At 45.5% G+C, this 21,716-nt stretch overlaps 1 protein-coding gene across 1 annotated transcript in view; it reads left to right on the top strand.

Annotated features, from left to right (window-relative positions):
* The first annotated feature begins 1,005 nt into the window (after positions 1–1,005).
* RRAS (RAS related) overlaps positions 1,006–21,716 on the top strand; it is a 47,790-nt gene continuing 27,079 nt past the window's right edge. Inside the window, exon 1 of the mRNA XM_044281591.1 lies at positions 1,006–1,228. Within this exon, the coding sequence (XP_044137526.1) occupies positions 1,127–1,228 (102 nt within the window). The 5' untranslated portion in view covers positions 1,006–1,126. The remainder of the gene's footprint in view (positions 1,229–21,716) is intronic.

Below are 21,716 nucleotides of genomic sequence, written 5' to 3'. Positions count from 1 at the left end.
GAGAATGCCAAGAGTGTGCAAAGCAGTAATCAACGCAAAAGGTGGCTACTTTGAAGAACCTAGAATATGACATATTTTCAGTTGTTTCACACTTTTTTGTTATGTATATAATTCCACATGTGTTAATTCATAGTTTTGATGCCTTCAGTGTGAATCTACAATTTTCATAGCCATGAAAATAAAGAGAACTCTTTGAATGAGAAGGTGTGTCCAAAGTTTTGGTCTGTACTGTATATAGATAAAATCATTTTTTACAGAATCCCTTTAATCAGTAAGTTATGTCTACCCCAAAATGCTGCCGAAGGCGGCAATGAAAAATATTGCTTGGTCACTGAGGCCCATAACAGATTTTGCTGCAGTTTGGTTGTGGACTTTATCGTGGATCCATGGCAAAATCCGCGCAAATTTTGCTACTGAATTTACTCCACGTGTGAATGTACCCTTATGGCCAGTGGGGTCCATTGGGCGCCATATGTTGGATTCGTTTTTCTTTTCCTACACTGGAACATAAATGCAGGTGTATGTGAACCTAGCGGTGGGTGCTGTGCCCTCACAACCCCATGACACATTTACTGGTTTTTCAAAATGAAGGAGAAAATGCGGAAAATGAAAGCAGAAATCTGCGCCTCCAGGGCCACAGCTGCCTGCTGTCACCTCTCCACACATTCCTGCACCCTTCATCTGTCAGAATGGTCCTGCAGCTGCTACAACAAGCAGCCAGTCCACCTTATAAGGAGCCAGTGGTGTTCAGAACAAGATCCGGGTTACTCTGGGCAACATAAACATCTGCAGCTCCCATTATAATGCGCTCAGTGACAACCCGGCGGCGCTAGGACCGCGGGGGGGACCCGGGGCTGGGCGCTCAGTAATCGCCTCGCAGCCCCTTTCACCAAATAGGGAAATAAAGTTTCGTGATTCAGAACCCGGTCACTCCGTCCTGATTAATATTCATGAGCTCATTAGCATAGCCGAGAAACACCCCAGGAGGAGCCCAGGGAAGAGGGCAGCGAAAGAAAAAAAAGGCAGGGCAGCCATTTTTGCAGGGACTGACTCCATGGAAAGTTTGCTGAGGTGAAGAGAAGTTGATATTTCATTTGCGAATTACGTTTGTCGCCCTGTGCCCAGCATGAGTGCCAAGGAGTCGTCTACCCCTGTGGAGAAGTATAAGCTGGTGGTGGTTGGAGGAGGAGGAGTGGGCAAAAGTGCCCTAACTATCCAGTTCATCCAGGTAAGACCCCGCAGCTGCTGTGAGAAGGGGGCTCTGCGCCTGGCTGGCACCCATAATGGGGCACCTTGTAGGAGACAGGGTGCGGGTTGGGAAGGATTTGTAGCTGCAGGGCATGAAAACCTCTGGGCGGGGTGTGCGTCTAACTGAAGGGGTTCATGCAGGTAGGTCCTGTGTGGTAGGTGAATATGTGTGTGCATCTGACATGTTAGACTGGTGGCATAAGGGGGGCACCCTCATACTAGGTGGGCACCTTGCAGTGGCCTGATTTATGGGCACACCTATGGGCAGTTTACCCGCTCCCCTCCTGGGGCTCTTCCTCTGGTATATTTCTGTGGTCCTTTTAGACTGTCTCTGTCACCGGTCTCAAATCTTCTCCAGTTTAGCGAAACTACAACTCCCAGCATGCCCTGACCGCCTCTAATCCAGGGTGAGGAGTCCAAAGTCAGGATGGCTTACGTGTTTCAGACGGCTTATTGATTGATGTCAGATTATGGGGGCGCAGGGGCAGGGCGCCCCACTCTTGTGTAACTAAGTTCCTTCGGGCTGGGCATTAGGGGGGTCTTGCTTACCATTGCCTGCCAATATCTTTGCACTGCACAACCCCTTTAAGTCCTTTCAATCATGGCCCGTCTGAGAGGACTTTGTAATACCCGGGTGCCCTCGATGAAGGTGCCAGTGGATTCCAGCAGGTGATGGCAGGGGGGCGGTTTAACAGTGGCGCTGACCCATGCTGTAACCTCAGTATACACATTTTTACAGGTAGTACAGTGAACACTATAGATTTCATCTGCTACTGTTCACACGAGGAGGTACTGATGTAAATGTAAGACCCCCATACACATTAGACTTGTCAGCCGAACTCTGTTTTCACCGGGATCGGTCAACAAACTAATGTTTAAGGGGAGCTCCCGACAGATGAGAAGAATAGGGTTGTGCATGTTGAATTTTTCTACCCAATCCTATTGTTCTCCTTGGTGAAACGCCATAGACAGGTGTCTGGCAGCAGCTTTCTCGTCATGGAAAATACATGCATGCACGACTGAGCTGAGTATGCATGCACGACTGAGCTGAGTATGCATGTACGACTGAGCTGAGTATGCATGCACGACTGAGCTGAGTATGCATGCACGACTGAGCTGAGTATGCATGCACGACTGAGCTGAGTATGCATGCACGACTGAGCTGAGTATGCATGCACGACTGAGCTGAGTATGCATGCACGACTGAGCTGAGTATGCATGCACGACTGAGCTGAGTATGCATGCACGACTGAGCTGAGTATGCATGTACGACTGAGCCGAGTATGCATGTACGACTGAGCTGAGTATGCATGTACGACTGAGCTGAGTATGCATGTACGACTGAGCTGAGTATGCATGTACGACTGAGCTGAGTATGCATGTACGACTGAGCTGAGTATGCATGTACGACTGAGCTGAGTATGCATTCACGACTGATCTGAGTATGCATGTGGGAGGAGGGAGCTGTTGCTGAATAAGCACCTTAAAGAGATTGTCCAGGATAGGCCATCAAATGACAGCCCCTTTAAGGACTTTTACAGAGCCAGTTCTGTTACAGCTTCCATTTGTCCTGATTTCCCCCATTGTATTATCTATATGCATGTGTTATTTCAGTGGTGAGATAAGTGGCCACCTGGCGCTGCTTATCTACTGGAGAAACTATAGAATCTAACATCTCGGCTGCTGTGGTAGTCCTGTGCCTATGACACCGATGGACAGATTTGCCAGGCAGTTCTCCATTTGTCAGAGGGGTTGCTTGGCTGGTAAAAAGTGTTACCTGACCGATCCCCCTCTGCTCCCAGTCCGACTCCTCCTGGATCCCCACTGGTCTCCCTCTCGTCATAGGAAATGTCAGCAAGTGACTGGGCAGGTATTAAAGGGGTTGTCTGTGTTGTATGAAAACTGAGCTCCGGTCCTCCTCCGTGCACAGAGGATGTCTTTGCTGAGGCCAGTGATTGGCTGCAGAGGTGAGCTGTGCACAAAAAGTCATTGCTGGGGCTAGAAAGATGATGATGTCAGCAGCTGGAGGACCAAAGTGCAGCGCTCACAAAAGCAGAGGAGAATGGAGTATCCATTCATTTGTTATTTGAGGCCATATATAAAAAATTCGGGAAGCCCCTTTAAGGCCTCATGCGCACAATCGTAGTTTTGGGTCTGAGTCCGATCTGCATTTTTTGCAGTTTAGATGTGAACTGCAGGTACGGCGAACAGATGTAATTTCATGATTTTCCTATTACATGACGTAAAGTCATGATTTTATTAAAGACACGGAGGCGAGTATTGCAATACTCGCCTCCGTGTCTTGTGATAAAATTTCATGATTTTCCTATTACATGACGTAAAGTCATGATTTTATTAAAGACACGGAGGCGAGTATTGCAATAGGAGCCTCCGTGTCTTGTGATAAAATCCGTGTGTCCGTCCTGCAAATGGTAGAACATATTGTATTCTGGTCTGTTTTGCGGACAAGGATAACCATTTCTACCATTGGAACTGGGAATAATGCGCCATGCCCACAGCTGGTATTCATTTTTTGCGTATCGGTGGGTTACGGACCGTAGAACACATGCGGTCGTGGGCACGAGGCGTTACTGTGCTTTGAGAGTGACCTGGAAGCTGAGAAGGTGACCCAGGTAGGGCTGGAACAGCCAGGGATAAGTAAGGTGGGATGTGTCTGTGTGTTTTGTTTTGTTTTATCCCATTTTGGGGGTAAAAACATGATGATCAGGAGTTGGGGGTGGTGTCCATCAATTCCTAGCAGTGCAGTCAGGACACATATGGCAGACAGTTATTTGTCCCCAGACCCCCCAGCCATACACATGCACACCAGGGTCGGCCGAGCATGAATGTGTTCTCAAGAGGGGAGGAAGCCACTGCTAGACCCTTCTGGTGGTGGCTTATCTCCTCCGAAATAAAATAAAGAGGATTGGACATGTTGAAATGTAACTGCTCTTTATTTCTTTTGCCTGACAGATGATCAGCCGGTCCCTCCGAAATAACTTTATTATGTATGGTCACCCTTAAGATAGAGATCCAGCTCCACCCTGAGCCTGATCGGGGCCCGCAGGGCAGCACACGGAGGACGAGTCCTCCTGCCAGAGGGGGCTTTTTATTCAGTGATTCAGCTTTGGTGTAATTCAATTATTGCGTAAACCTTCCTACTGCCATAGGGCACGCTGCACAACGCTGATTAATGCCGCCTTCACTTAACCCTTTGTGACATGGAAGCCTCATCTCCGTACTATGCTGCAAGCATGTTTGGTAGTTTTTTAGATTAGGTTCATTGCTTAAGGGGGATACCCACTGTTACTTTGTGGTCTGTGAGATTAGAGTCTTGTCAAAATGAAGTCACTTTAAAGGGCTGAAACTCCTCATGTTGTGAGATTTCTGTGACCGAAACAATGCTGAAAATCTAAGACCACCCCCAGCAGTTTGTAAAACAAAGGGACCTTAACAATAAATGAAATCTGTAAGCTGTGCCAAAGGGGTTTGGATGCTGTAAAAGACATGGAGGTCCCTTCTTTTTGGAAAAAAAAACCCTCACCAGTATCGTGTCTGGGTGATCTTTATGTAATTTGTATGGCTACTATGGTCAATAACCCATACTGTGATCCCTGAGCCCCTGTCGATTCCCCCATCGGACATCCAAATCTTCCTTAGGGCTTGTTCACACGAACGTTGCCCCTCCGTGCCCGTGCTGTGGACTGCAAATTGCTGTCTGCAGTGCACAGGCACCGACCGTGGGCCAGCCGCATGCGGATCTTGGACCCATTAACTTGAATGGGTCTGGGATCCGTCCGTTCCGCAATAAGATAGAGCAAGTTCTATCTTTTTCAGTGTGGAGGCACGGAACTCCGTAGTGCTTCAGTAGGGTTCCGTTCTGCAACTCCGGATTTGCGGACTTGAACGGGTGCCCATGTATTGTTGACCCGCCGTGTATTGCGGGCCTCAATATGGCAACGGCCGTGTGCATGAGCCCTTAGGCTATTTTCACACTGGTGGTAGCCTTTTCAGGCAGGCTGTTCTGTCAGGAGAACAGCCTTCAGGATCTGTGTAAGTCCACCATGCTGGTGGAAGTCCGCTCCTGCCCTATTCACTATAATGGGGGTGGGCCGGAGGTCTGGCCACATCACGCCAAACATGCCGAGAGGCAGCTGGACAAAAAAACGCAGCGTGCTGTAGTTTTATTCTGGCCACCTGTCGGCATGTTTGCCATGCTGCGGCCAGACCTCCAGCCCAACCCCATTATACTGAATGGGGCAGGAGCGGACTTTCGCTAGCACGGTGGACTTGCAGGCTGTTCCCCTGCCGGAAAAGGGTACCGCCATTGTGAATGTTCAGACAGATGAGGGATCACCTAACGGCTCAAGGAGGAAGATCACTTTGCTCGATATCAAAAGCTTGAACATGAGAAGTGCTCCCCTATAGTCAATTACAGGTCCCGTCATCGTTGACCCAGAGTTCAGCAGATTTGGGAATATTTGGGTGTAAATAGTTTTTTTGGGGAGTTGGCTTAGCTGAACATTTTTGGACTGAGGTAACAGTTTGTCGTCATGCAGTGGCCTCTGGTTACATTCCAGCCGTGAGGGGGGATTTATTGTTCATTGTGCAGAAGAGATTTGTAGCAGGAGGCCTCAGCGCTCCTTATCTAACCTGCCCCACCCTGTCCCATCTGCTCTTACCTCAGGGTAATCATTCCTGTACACTCCATGCTGAAGACTACAAATGCCTTGCCGTTTTGAGAGATTCTGTAATAGGAGAAAATCCATTCAGGGCAGGGATTGTTCTGGAAATAGCCAGACGTCAATTAAGATCGCACCTAAGCAGAGTATCATGGAGCTGCACAAACATCTCTCTCTCTACATGAGCTATATCATGCCATAACAGGCACAGTCGGGTGTCTGCTGCCAGTCTGGGGATCATAACCAGAGGTTATGGCATTGCTACTTCTGTAAATAAAAATTATATGTACTGACTCCAGGTAAAAAAAAATCTGGAGTCTTAATAAAGGCCCATAGCTGGTGGAGGATCTGCCGAAGTTATGAAGAGGCGCCGGCCTCTCCATAACTACGGTGCATCCAGCGCCAGTATATTTAGACCTTTTTCTACACCTCTTGTCGTCTGCACCTCTAGAATATCGCCAGAATCCGCCCTTTTCTTATGGTGGAAATGGCAAAAACTCTTGTTGTTGCCTTGATTCATTCTCGTCTTGACTACTGCAACACATTACTAATCGGTCTCCCTCTCACTAAACTGCCTCCCTTCAGTCTGTCCTAAATGCTGCAGCCAGGCTCATCTATCCATCAAACCGCTACACTGATGCTACTAGCCTGTGCCAGTCACTTCACTGGTTGCCCATCCACCAGAGAATACAGTTCAAACTTCACCCACAAAGCTCTCCACAGTGCTGCACCTCTATATATCTCCTCCCTAATCTCCATCTACCACACTACTCGTGCTCCCCGTTCTGTTAGGACCTAAGATTAACATCCTCCATAATTCGTACCTCTCACTCCCGTCGCAGTTTCAGCATGTCGCAGTGCAACACCATAGACTATCATTATAAAAATTGTTGTGCAACATTTGTAGCAGTGTAGTTGTGCCCTATGTGTCATGCAACTTATTGTCGTCGTGTAGCCCTAGCCTAAAGCTGACCTACAGCAGTGAAGAAAAATGGCTGGGTTGTTATGGAAACCTGGAGAAAAACGGTGTGTATGTGTAGACTAAGGGCTTGCGAGCTTCTATTGGCTGATAAGGGACGTGTGACCTTGTGTATGTCAGTTGGGATATGAAGAGAAAGACTCGCAGGCTTGTATTGGCTAATGCAGGTAATTTTTCGGGAACGGTACGTCCTAGAGAGATTTCTTTCCAGGTAGCAAGGGATGTGTATACCAAGTTTCGTTGAAATTGATGGTTGCATGAGTGATCGTGGAACATACACACACACATATACGTCCTTCTTTGTATATATTTTATGTATGTCAATCTAAGGCCGTTAGATATGAAAACAGTGATAATCAGGCTGCTCTAGTGATGTTGCGTCATCCTTAGTACCGGCCGAGATCCCGCGCCTGCGCAGTTCACTGCCGATCCGGGCATGCGCACTGGTTGCTGGTTTTGCATCGTTAACCGGCGCTTGCGCACCAGATGTATCGATACCACTGCCCAGAATGGATCTTTACCGGTACTGGGGATGACGCAAGTGACTTACAGGGTGGGATAAGCAAGAGGCTGGGGAGGAGTAATGTAAAAAAAAAGGCAGAGCGGCCTGGGCACCTATACCACAAACCCCACCTCTGGGCACTTGCAAGCCCTCATTTGCATAGGTATTAAAGAGAGTCTGTCACCAGCCTGACCGGTTTTAAACAGATCACATTGTTCAGTGGGACACAAAGACATGACACAGATGTTACCTGTGTTTAGTTTTTCAGATCCTTCAAATATTCCAAAAAGTCATTTTTATGATATGCTAATGAGCCATCGGAAGTGTCCAGGGGCGGAGAGTTGCTGAAAGTAGCCGCTCCCCCGCATCACTCGCGCCTAACTCCACCCCTCAGTAAACTCTGGCCAGCCCTGTGGCTCTGTGACACCATATTTCCCTATAGCCCGTTTGCGCATCACTGCCCAGTCCGGGCATGCACAGTGTTCTGCCCACTGCCAGTTACTTGCGTGAAATCGGCGCATATTTTGTGGCCCCACTGAAAATGATTGGGTACACACCCGTTCCGCATAATTGCGGAATTGATGCGGACTTGTTTTGCGGACGTGTGAATGGACCCTTAAAGGGAGTCTGTCACCAACCTGACCAGTATTAAACCGATTGCACAGTTCAGTGGGACACAAAGACACAACACAGATGTTACCAATGCTAATGAGCCATCACAAGTGCCCAGGGGCAGAGAGTTTACTGCAAGTGCCCAGACCCCCCTACCTTACCCGCCACTAACTACGCCCCTCGGTGTTCTCTGGCCAGCCCTGTGTCTGTGTATCATCATTTTTCCCTGTAACCCAAATCCTGCACCTTCGTGCATCACCGCCGGGTCCGGACAGAGGCACAGAGATATACAGTGCTCATGCGCCTGCACATGCGCACTGCATATAAGTCCTTCACTTGTCGTTGCCCGGATGAGAATTCTGTATCGTGAAAAGCAGTGAGATAACCAATATGGCTGCCTTCTCCGCTCACATAGCTTTCCCAGACTCTTACGTTTTTTTCTTTAGAGTGAATTATTGACTTATACGGGTTTGCAGCCTTAGGCAGGTCAGTGGTAGAAGTGATAAATGAGGAAGGTTTTGTACATGAGTGAATGATACATAAAGCAGATCAGCAGTATACTGACTCATGAGATGAGGTCGCCGTCTAATATTTCATAGCCATGTCTGCTGTGATGGAAGATGAAGGTGAGGTCATTTGGTGATGTCATAGGAGAAAATCTATCTTATTGTTGATATGTGGGGTTACTTTCCAATATTGTAGCATCAGTATATTATTATATATTATATTTTTTTATAATTTTTTTTACATTACTGTTGCAAAACAGTCTGAAAAATGGCTAGAATCTGTAGAATCGACTACATTCACAATAGCGTTGTGAATCCGGTGGCCGATCCCATGGGTTGTTCTGATATAAATGCCGGATGTGGGCCAGACAAAAACCACTGCATGCAGCAATATTTGTCTGGCCAAAACCTGATTCCCATTATAGTCAGTGAAGATCCGGCAGTACAGTGGTCCCTCAAGTTACTTAGTAAATTGGTTCCGGGACAACCATTGTCTAAGTTGAAACCATTGTAACTTGAGTCCATAACTCTATGGGATACCAATAATTGGTTCCAAAGCCCAAAAATGTCATCCCCAAAAAAGAAAAAGTGAAGTTTTAAGAAAAATAAGCAGATAAACAGGACAGATAAAGCGAGACCTTAAAAGGGTTCTCCGGGAATTATGAAAATACTTAAATATTACTTAATTAAAAATATATTCCTAAATACCTTTAATTAGTTATAATGGCTTGTTTTGTCCAGGGAGCAATCATTAGGAGAAATAAAATGGCCACCATCCTATTCGTACACACAAAACCTGGCCTAATCACACGGGAGCACAATGTCACGACCATGTTTATGGCCGTGACTCCTTGGGAGCCGCATACAGTTGCCCGCGGTTTGGGTTGTAGTGTCAACCGCACCTGGAGGCATAATGTTGTTGGCCTCAAGTGCGGTTGCCGCGGACAACAGCTATGTGTGCGGTTCCCTTGGAGTTGTGTGCGCGTTTGTATGCACTTAGGTTTATCTGTGAAGTTTATGTTCAGTTGATGTTTTCCTTTGTCTCTGTTTATTGCAACTACGGATGTCCTGGTTACCTGTGTGGTATGTGTGCTGTGTCCTCTAGTTGTTCTGTGGACATTAGTAGTGCATGCATGGGTTCCAGTCAGCGTGGCTGTGACAGGTACGTGTGGAACTAGTTTAGTTCGCCTGTCATATCTGTATGTTGTATGTGTTCCCCCATTCCTTGCAGCTTGGCCAGTGAGACCCCTGTTCCTCCGCGTCCAGAAGGAACAGGCCGTCTTACCTTGACTCCTAGTTCAGGGACTGGTCGGAGGGTGAGTTAGGGATCCGAGGTTCCTGAGCATGGGCCCTCCTACCTTCAAGGTCGGCCCATGCAGCTAGGAGTTAGGGTCAGGTTCGGGACGCTTTAGGAGGTGACCTGCTCCCTAATCCTGTCGTCCTGGCCGAGCAGCCTAACATCTTCTGGCATCGCACGGCTCAGGGTTTTCCCCATCCTCAGCCGTGACACACAATTTACTTCTGAGCACCGATGTAAGGGGCTGCCTCATCCTCCTCTCTGCTCTACTTGTCAGGATTTATGATCCTGAATACAGATTATAAGATCTTCAACTTAATCTCTGTAGGAATAGAGTTCATGAGGAGACATGAAGAACAGAGAGGATTGACAGGACATACTGTGGTAATGTGGGGCTGTGTTAATGGAGACTGCATACAAGTGCTGCTGCTCATTACCCCCACCTCCTCCCTGTACTTCATGTCTCCTCATGAACTCCATTCCTACAGAGATTCAGCTGAAGATCTTATCGTCTGTATTCAGGATCATAATCCCTGACAAGTAGAGCAGAGAGGAGGATGAGGCAGCTCTTTACCTCAGTGCTGTGAACTAAATTGTCCTGCTGTTTGATTAGGACAGGTTTTGTGTGTACTAATAGGACAGTGCCCATTTTGTTTCTCCTAATCATTGCTCCCTTGACAAAATAAGCCATTATATCTAATGAAAGGTATTTGGAAATATATTTCTAATAAAGTAATATTTAAGTATTTTAATTTTCATATTTCCCAGAGAACCCCGTTAGGTAATAGAGACAGGAATGGATGCTCGAAGCTGTAAATCACTTTCTGTGGTGAGGGCAGGAGCTTCTTCAGGGTCTTACATAGTACATACATGTACAAGAAAAATGGAGTCGCCACACAACTGCTGTCCAAAGGGGCAGCTCATCCTGGCACAGACAGGGGGCAGTAGAGAACATGTAATACCATGAACCCCTGACTGTAAAGCGCTGTGGAATATGTTGGAGCTATATGAATAAAGATTATTATTAGTACCATAGAAGAGCTACTGGATAACCAGTAAAGGTGTTTTACCAGTGAAATGGCCATGTTTATTGGTTTGATCAGGGTATGAGACATTGTATGTTGAGTCTGGTTTCATCTTGTGATGGCCCAGAAAAAGACCATTGTATGTTGAAAATTCTGTACCCTGAGGCCATTGTATCTTTAGGGACCAGTGTCTATGGTCATATCCAGCAATGCCGGATACGGTGACCTCCGGTATCCTGATCCTCTGCCAGATCAGGCCACCGGAAATCAAACGTAACTGAACAGGGCCTAGCAGAACCATGAAACACAAATTTAGGTCCGGGAATCTAAGACCAGTATCACACAAATGCATTCTGAGTGCATTTTTGACCCAAACTCAGAGCATCATATGGTCAGTAGTCAGGATGGGACACGCCGCTGTAATACAGGGGCAAACATGAGCCATCCATACACTTGTGTGAAACTGGCCCAAGGCGATGCTTTGCTCATGCAATACCAAGATTGCACGCAGCAACTGAATGGCGTCCCGACAGCCGCAAAAAATACAAACAGGATTTCTGGTCATAGATTGCAAACGGCGTCTTCCAGCCTAGATTGCAATGTAAGTCGTGTGACTGGGACTCACTTGCAGGGGGTTTTCTGTCTGCAAATCTGAAGTTGCATGTGACTCAGAAGTCAAATTGCACCCTAAAATAGTCGGGCCACTTCAGCGGGAGAAATCGCTCACACTTTGTGGTCACAAGAAGAAGTGGCTGTGGAGTGCCAGCCTGAAGTCTACTACTGATCATGCATTCTGTGGTCCCTGTTATCAGGGGTCAGTGGGATGGATGACTGATTGGAAGTCCGTATATATGTAGGAGTGGGTGACATCAGCCACTCGCTCGGACTATAAATTTTACTGCTTCTTCAAGGAAGTAAAGGGGGGGCGGGGGGGTAGAATCCTAATGCGGTAACTATGAGGTGCGTCTTATTACATGATTTTCCTGGTAAGGATGTGAAAATGCAGAATAGGTGAAATCCCTTTAACCATGATTCTTGTATGTAACAAAGAACATAGTAATGGAGAGTGCGTGTCCTTCAAGGACTTGGTATAGTAGTTCTGTATCCTCAATCCAATAAAGAACTACTAGAGCACATACTAAATAAATTTGCTTTATTAATAAATAGAATAACGTAGGATAATGCATAGGGAAAGGCGGCATCCAGGAGGAAGACACAGGGGAAATGGGTGTAAATTACAATGCCCACATATACCCATGTATAAACAGTTTAAAGTGCAAAGAGTACATCACAGTTACGGCAGAAAAAAACATTACCCATGCTGTGCTTCCTCAGGGATGTACGAGCATTGGTGCCCGTTATATATGGAGCTCGGTTGGTTTACATTATTGGGGGATCGTTCTGTATCCTAATGTCTGTATAGATTAGGAAAGCTTGGCTGCTTTCTTCTGGAAACAAGATATTAAAATAGACAACAAAAGGAGTATCAGGAAGGATAGAAGGGGGTAGAATGTGGGAGCGGAGGCGCCAAGAGGACCCTCAAACCCGTGCAAAAAGTAGATGACTAAAATGTGTATGGTAATCCAGAGGATTGTTGAAAAGTGAGGATATAGAACTAGTTCTGCCAGGAGGCTGCGACCCACAAAAATCCGGTGAATATGGATGGACTTCAGCAAAAATAGATATAGAGATTGTGTGAGAAGCCAACTGTTCAGAAGAATTGTGCTAAAAATGTCTAGAGAGGGCTAGAAGCCATATAAACTGTATGGAAGTCAGATCCAATAAAATAAAATATAAGGAATAATAAAACCAGTATAGATAAATATAAATGGATCAAATATTGCAAAATTACCGTTGTAGAATGTGGATACACAAAAAGGCCAATATGGGAAGAATTACTTACTTCTCCAGGGAGGTGGGTGTGCAAGATAAACTTAAGACACTTGCCACCCTTAAATGATCTGAAAAATATATATATAAACAGGTGGTCCGTCGGCCAGAACTGCATGCCGCTGGGGCGCGCATGCGCTACGCTGAAAGAAAAGAGACCGGAACAGTGTTCCTGTCTCTGCCGCAAAACGGGAAGGAGAAGGGCCAGATGTGCGTTCCAGTCCACACAGCGCTTGCGTATCAGGGCTTGTTCACACGACTGTTGCCCCTCCGTGCTGTGGACCGCAAAGGTTTTAACTAAGTGTCTTAAAGGGCTTCTGTCACCCCATTAAACCGTTTTTTTTTTTTTTTCTTTACTAATAATCCCTACACTGCGATCTCATCATACATAAGCTAATTAATGATTTTCGTTCAGTAGAATTTGTTAAAAATCGATTTTTGAAATATGTAAATTACCTTGCTACCAGCAAGTAGGGCCAGCAGAGAAAGGGCCAGCGGACGGGATCTGTCAATCAACAAGCAGAGGGGGCGTCATTACCATCGGAGGATGCGGCTGCTACCAACAAGTAGCCGCCCTACTTGCTGGTAGCAAGGTAATTTACATATTTCAAAAATCGATTTTTAACAAATTCTACTGAACGAAAATCATTAATTAGCTTATGTATGATGAGATCGCAGTGTAGGGATTATTAGTAAAGAAAAGAAAAAAAAAACGGTTTAATGGGGTGACAGAAGCCCTTTAAGTTTATCTTGCACACCCACCTCCCTGGAGAAGTAAGGAATTCTTCCCGTATTGGCCTTTCTTTGTGTCCACAATCTAAACGCTAATTTTGCAATATTTAATCCATTTATATTTACTGATCTATACTGATTTTATTATTCCTTATATTTTTATTTTATTTGACTTCCATACAGTTTATATGGCTTCTAGCCCTCTCTAGACATTTATATACAAGGGTTTGGTAAAATGGCTGCTGTGCCTCTTTGGGGTGTTTCTGTGTGTGTGCCGAGCCGTGACTGAGACTTGATAGAAGGCAGACCTAAGGCCGCCATACACATAAACATTCAATAGCTATTTCTTCTGACTTCCCCATACACACTCAATAGCTATCTCTTCTGACTCCCCCATGCCAGAGAATGAAAGGATAGGGTGGAAATATTCAATTTTCACACTCCAGGGTTATCGCTGCTCATTATACTGTCGGACGAACCTATCGCCTCTCCTAACAAGACTGATTAAGTAACTACTTGCATTGTAAGTCAATGGGCACCGGATGTGGCACCATCGACATACATTGATATTCATGCCAGATCCAGTTTGTTCCATTTCGCAAACCGGACACAAAACCGCAGTTATTGTGTCCGGCACCAAAATGCACCAAAATGGTATGGATTCATACCTATGCATCCTGGTCAGTTTTGCCCACGAACGTGAGCGCCCCGTGGCCGTGCTGCGGCCCGCAATGCACGAACACCGAACGTGGGGCAGCCGCAGCGGATTGCGGACCCATTCACTTTAATGGGTCCACGATCTACCCGTTCCACAAAAAGATAGGTCATGTACTATCTTTTTGCATAACGGAAGTACGGGAGAAAACCCCACGGAAGCACCTTCCATAGGGTTCCGTTCCGCACCATTCCGCATCTCCGTATTTGCGCACCCAAAGTCAATAGGTCCGCATCTGTGACGGAACGGTGAACGTGCATTGCGGATTCGCATATGCGGTCTGCAATACGGCAACGGGACACCTACGGTCGTGTGCAAAAGGCCTAACACTGGCAACACTGATTGGATTGAACTGGTAACACCCAGCTGGACCTGCATTGCAAACTGCTTGCAATTTCAGCGCTCCAGATGGCGATCAAAATGGTCGCCAATGCGACTTAAAATTTGCAGATGGCGACACGACTTTTTAGCCTTGTCACCATTTGCGATGGGGCTGCAGAGCTGTAGCTGAATATTGCGGCGGGGCATGGGAGCCAATAATACTACAGCGCAGGCGTTCGCTTAGCAGCACAGGGGAAAAGGAAGCAGTCTCTCCCTCCCCCCTGTGCCGCTGCCACCAATGAAAAGACAGAGGGGAAGAGGAGGGGCTGAGGCGCACTGCGCCACCAATGATGTTAACTCACCCATTAATTCAAATACAGGAGGCGGGTGCGGCTGCAGAGTCTCATAGCCGGAATTCAACCTCGATCCTGCGATCCTCGGCAGTTAACCCGTGCCGTGTCACCTTGTACCCCCTAAAATAGGATAGGACTGTTCTATTATGGGCCAGATGTTCCATAAAATGCGTAATGGTGTTTTTTTTTTTTTTTTTACTTTTTTATAGTATTAAAACCGAATCAAAATTTTGGTATCGTGACACCCCTAATATGTAGTGCTGGCTCATTACTGTGACCTGCGTCTCATCTTCTTCAAGTCTTTTTTGCTTTATTAGAATTATATATATTTTCAATTTGGCGACTAACAATTTAATTTGACTCCTAAATCTTTCAGTTTAGGAGCCAATGGCTCCTGTTTATTTTTTTTAGTCTGGAGCACTGAATTTATTCCGAACTTCTAGAAGGAATAATAAAGGAATGGCACAACATTGAGTCATAGGAATTGATGCTCTAGAATTGGAGTCACTAATATAGAATGTCTGACTTTCTAATTTGGCAGCTAGGATCTGAACTGACCCCTGTATTCTTTTGTTGGGGGTAATAGCTGAGGATGTCTTTATATCTATTATTGTCCCCGTTGCTGGCTTAGGTGTGTTTGCTTTGGAATTAGATTGCAAGCTTCATGGTACAGAGGCTGATGCATTGAAGCTAAAGCCTCTGTAAAGTTTTCTCTAAGATGTCAGTAAAAGGGATAATAATATAAATAATTAAGTGTTGTCCCGGGAGGAAGACGCTGGTGAACCTGCTCTCATCTCTGCCGTCCTCGCAGCTTACTATAAAAATAAACTATTTCTTTGTCTCTTGATAAACAGGAAATGGCAAGAACTTAATAGTCGGCTGCTCTTCTCCTAAATAAATCCCATGTACGGATGCAAACAATGCAGGCCGGCGTGCGCTGTGGCACTCGCTGATGTCAGAGCGCCCTTTCTTTTACTGCTCTTTCATCATTAAAGGGCACCAGGAAATTCGCTGTTAAAGCAGGCACAGTCTTGTAGGGCGACCTCAGCTGAATGTAATCATACCCTTCACTTAGGCTGAATGCACACGATCATATTTTTGGTCAGAAAAGGCGGATTGATGCAGACCCATTATTTTCAATTGGGCTGCAAGAGATGCAGACAGCACACCGTGTTGCGCTGTCTGCATCCGTTTATCTGTTTCGCTGGCCCGCAAAATGATAAAACATGTCCTATTGTCTGTTTTGCAGACAGGAGTAAAAAAAAAAAAAAAAAATGGCGGGATGCACATGACCGCAAAAGACATATGCTTGTGTGCATGGGGCCATGCAATGGGTTGCTTCATTCTGCCAATGAGCAGTTAAGTCCACAGAGGACAGGCCCGGGCTCCTCCTGCTTCCTCTGCCAGCTCCCCCTCTCCTTGATTGTCAGGACTAAGTCCCTGGATAGTCTTACCAGGCCCTGGTCAGGAAGGAGGGGCTGGCAGAGGAAACAGGAGGAGCCAGGGTGCACAGAGTGGCTTGGGCCCTACCCGCCTGCAGTCGCTGTATGACAATAACTCATGTGACAACAAGGCCCCCAGTAGCTCTGTGCTTCACATTTGCACCTACAAAATGATGTGGACCCGGATAGCTCTGCCTCTTGGTCTTTCCGTGTAGATCATGGATGTCAAACTCATGGCCCTCCAGATGTTGCAAAACTACAACTCCCATCATTCCCTGATAGCTGTAGTATGCCCAGGCATGATGGGAGTTGTAGTTTTGCAACAGCTGGAGGGCCACGAGTTTGACATCCCTGGTGTAGATGATGTAAGCACAGGCAGTAATGCCTCCCTGACTGTCCCTGGAAGTGTAGATAGTACTGCCTCCTTGACTCTCACTGTAAACTATGTATGCTTAGCTAGTACTGCCTCCCTCATGGGAAGAATAGTGTAGCATTTAGCTCCATTCTTTCTGTCAAAATGATGGACACCACAAGGAACCTGACGGGTGCCTTCATACGTCAGAGTTAGTGTCCATTGTGTAGTAGATCCAGTACTGCACACAGTTGTGAACACAGCCTAAGATGACATTTGCTTTACCTGCCACCTTCTTATTGCGCTCCATTATATGGCCACTCACATACTTGTTTTTCCACAGGGTTGTACCAATGAAACTGGCTGACCTGTTACAAGTTCACTTGGCAGCTGAAGGCACCTGTGTTGGTCCCATGTTCATATGTGCCCACATTGCTGAGAAAAGTGATGATTTAATATATGTAAATTAGCCTCTAGGAGCAACGGGGGTGTTGCCATTACTCCTAGAGGCTCTCCTTTTCTGCAGCTGCTGCACCTCGTTTTATGGGTCTCCCATAAAAGGCATCCGTTGCTCCGTTCCGTGGCCCTGCAAAAATTATGAGTCTTGTCCGTTTTGCGGACGAGAATAGGCATTTCTATAAAGGCCATTCTATAAAGGACGGAAGGCACACGAGTGGCATCAGTGTTTTGCGGATCTACAATTTGCAGCCCGCAAAACACGGCACGTTCGTGTGAGCAAGCCCTAAGACAGTGCTTGTTATAGACTTGATAGTTCTTATGGAATGCCATACGCTTTGTGTTAGGGCTCAAGCACACAAACGTATTTTCTTTCCATGTGCGTTCTGTTTTCCATAATGCGGACAATAATAGGACATTTTCTATGTCCGTATCTTTTTGTGATACGGACATACGGAAACTGAATGCATACGGAGTAACTTCCGTTTAGTTTTTTTTGCGGACCTATTAAAATAAATGGTTCCGTATACAGTCCGCAAAAAAACGGAAATTTCTCAGCGTGCATTCAGTTTCCGTATGTCCATATTTCCGTTCCACAAAAAGATAGAAAATGTCCTATTATTGTCCGCATTACAGACAAGGATAGGACTGTTCTATTAGGGGCCAGCTGTTCCGTTCCGCAAAATACAGAATGTACACGGACGCCATCTATATTTTTTGCTGATCCATTTTTTTGCGGACCGCAAAATACATACGGTCGTGTGCATGAGGCCTTAGTCTGAGGGAATAGATTTGGTCCTCTGTAGAGCTGAGGCCTCCGGTCATGTATCCAGCCCTAGGAACGCTCCTGCCCAAAGACTCACGTACCAGCCCAATATATTGTTTCCTTAGCTATTTTTGTCACTTGGCTCTCAGTGCCACAGACTTGGAGTAAAAAAAGCAAGGATGAAGTTTTCCTGCAGGCGTAGAGGTTTTTCCAAGTCTGCTCACACAATGTAGCGTGCCCTGTTCACTGGCTGCAGCACAAACGTGTGTTTATTACCACACGTCACCATTATGGTCGTTCCTGAATGTCACTCCATCAATGGAAGTCTAAATCTGCTGGCATCGTGAGTGCTTCCGGAGATATGTGCGGTAAAGTAGTGTCTATGGAGGGCCCCTACTGAAGGACACTACAGCCGGCCACTCTCCAGCCCGATTTGGCTGATAAAAGTGGATAATAGCAGCACAGCAAATGGAGGAAAAAGAGATATAAGCATAGTTTATGGCTGCAGTTACCACAAAATGCTGCGTTTTTTACTAAATAAAAAAAAAAAACGATGTTAATCATTTTTATGGTAGTAAACCATAATTTGATCGTACCATGTGAACAGACCCTCAGCACATGCACCTTTATCAGGACAATCCATTACAACAAAGAGCAAGATGGCACACACTGAAAATCACATGATGAATCCCACATTGTATTAATATCTAAAACATGATGACAAAAAATATTAAAAGCCATTAAAAACAATGTTGCATGGGAGGTGTACAGGAAAGTAAATAAATCTGCACCCCTTACCTTCCCCGCAATCTAACACTGATAATTATATTCAAGTGAGACAAAATGCCAAGTCCAGAAATCGGACAAAAAAAACTAAGGGGGTCATTCATCAAACTGGTGTAAAGTAGAACTGGATAGTTGCCCATAGAAACCAATCAGATTCCACCTTTCATTTTGGACAGCTCCTTTGGAAAATGAAAGGGGGAATCTGACTGGTTGCTATGGGCAACTAAGCCATTTCTACTTTACACCAGTGACCAGCGCCTATCAAGTGCAAATACAAATGAGTGATCATAAACGCCAAATCAGCTGATGTCTATTAAAAGTACTCGATGTCTGCAAAGAAGGAATACAACAACATGCACAAAGATTAGTGATGCAAAAGTGAAACAAATAGACCCAAAAATGGTAGTTAAAGTGAAATGCTGGTCTCACATATCGCTTGTGGTGGAAGGCCAAAGCCCCATATATATCGCTGCTATGATCATGAGGGGGTATAAATACCAGAAGTGTATGTCGTTGGCGTCTGTGAAATACAAATATGGCTAAACAGGACAATAACGTGATTAGGATATAAACAGTCATATTATGTGCCATAGCCTTGGCCATAGGTATACCGGTGTGGCTGTAAAACACACAGCAGTATGCAGAGAAACGCATGCGGTCTATGCCACGTGGTTCTTGCCCACTCAGCACAAATATCTATATGTATGAGCTGCTTAAATAGCAAATCGCTATCAAACGAAGGGGCTGCGACGGCCTTCTGAACATAGTGACCCTTAGCCTCCATGACAGGGCAATGTTGGATAGAAAAGTATGGATGGGGCCTTCAGGTTTGGGCTAGATTTCAGCAATAATAGCTCTGTGTGCCGCACTAGATTTTCTGTCATAAGTGAGAAAATGGCAGAAAAGGACAGCTCAGTTGAATGTTTTGCCGTTTCTTTTGGTGGCCGTGCTGTTTGAAGGCTTTTTGACCTTGTATGTCCTGGAGCTCACGCCCACAGTTTGCTGGCAGGTGGATTCACCTCATGTATGGGACATCTGTGAAGTGTCTGCCATTGAGCACGTCACGGGGTAGTAGAACGCTTGTATTCATCCATAACGAGGAAAGAATTCCAGTCATACACATGACTGCTTATTTTGTGGAGTTACAGGAATAGAATATATATTTTTCTCTCCCCGCGTGTTGTGTGAGTCATGCCTGGTAACTCAGCGACATGGAAGCCGTGCTAGTCTAAATACGGATCCAGGTGACCAGAGCATCTTGGGAACACAGACACCTTTTGTTAATATAGCTCCTTGACTTGTCCATGTTTGTCAGGTGGCTGCATATTCTATGTAGGTGTTTCTGGGAATGGTTGGCACCAGGCAGAAGGAAAAGACTTACCCCTAATTCTCGACAGTCCCTTTAAAGATATAAGAAATGGCTAAACCTGTCTTTGTTTTTGGGAAAGCTGGATGACTAGTCTGGTGCAAAGTGCGGTGGTGAACATGCTGATCACCCAGCTTTCCCATCTAGCTGATCAGGACTCATGTCACTCTATGGAGGAAGTAAATCTGCACAAATCCTTTTTATGCTTTTTACGTCATTTGTGAGTTGTGGTAAATTTGGAATTTTACAGTTACATGTAGCCCTCGTCTAAAAGCTGATGTGGAGCCCAACCCTAAAGGCTAGTGTCGATTTGACTAAATCTAAATTGAAATATTCAGTTTGATGAAAAGTATGGATTAAAGCAAAAAAATATACATATACGGTATGTTTTAATTGACACTGGCCAAGTTTTGGACAACAGCAGTAGAAATTGATGGTTTCCTGCAAGCTTTTTATGATGTCTCCAAACTTCCAGTGGATGTTTCCAGGATAAATATGTGGATTCGCCTGGCTCTTCGCCCTCCCATCTTCGAATAAGTAGAAAAGGCTGGCGTTGGTATGAATGGAGGATTCTTATAATACATGGATTCCTTTGTCATGGCTGGGGTATGTTATTCCTGGTCTGTGGGTGGCCACAACTTCCTTGCATTTCTGCAACTCCCAGAAAACTGAGAGGACTGGCGAGAGGGTCCATCCGGAAACTTGACCTGTGTATTGGCATTTCAAGGTCCAGCGGCGGGCTATTTGCAGTCAGTTTGATTTATGGCCTGTACAAATAGCAGGATGTTTAACTTGTAAAGGAGATAAAGCTGTTGACTCTTTGTAACCACGGCACACTTGTGCGACATTTTAATGGCTTCCATGGAATTATAGTGTATCTATAAAATGTAGGCTACGTCCACATCAGTGTTTTACATTCCGGTACTCCGGTACTCTGTTCCGACAGCATAGGGTACTTTGCATAGCCATAGCGTAGCCATAGCGGACACCACCGGGAACCTCCATATCCCTGGGATCCGTTAGGTTTCCAGCAAGAACACCGGCTTTTCTCAGCAGACCCCCGATAGATCCCATTATAATCCCTATTTCAGTGAATATCAAGTCTGAGTTGATCAGGATTGTGAAATCAATATTAGCCCCGTCCCTACAAGTCAGGCTATTACCAGGCCACACAATCACAAAAGGAGCCGAGCACATGCATGTGGATGTGTGCGTGGCCCCATAGAGATAAATGTCATTGTGCTATTTGTGAATAAAATAGCTTACACACTGAAGAAACAATACAATAGTGTGCAAGAGCCCTCGCAGTGATAAGGTATAATACATTGGTATAAAAAGCGGTTTTATTTTGTGAAAGTGGTAAAAAAAAACACACACACACAGCAGTGTTCATCTCAACCTGTATACTAAAAATAACATGTTATATAAAACACCTAGTAAACAACGTAAAAAAGCCCAGTACAGACAGTAACAACCCCCATTACCGCCCCCATGTTAAGAATTCCCATGCATCCTAAAATGGTACCAATGAAAACTACTTCTTATCCTGCAAAAGCACAGGCTGACATATGGCTCCATCAACGGAAAAATGACTTGTGGCTCTTTTTTTCCATGGGATGTGCTATTATTCTGGAAATGTAGTGAAAGACAAATGGAATAATACATATTTTTTATCATCTTCGTCGC

Source organism: Bufo gargarizans, chromosome 2 (assembly GCF_014858855.1).
Source record: "Bufo gargarizans isolate SCDJY-AF-19 chromosome 2, ASM1485885v1, whole genome shotgun sequence".
Classification (NCBI taxonomy): Eukaryota; Metazoa; Chordata; class Amphibia; order Anura; family Bufonidae; genus Bufo; species Bufo gargarizans.
This window is presented reverse-complemented; position numbering and strand designations above follow the sequence as displayed.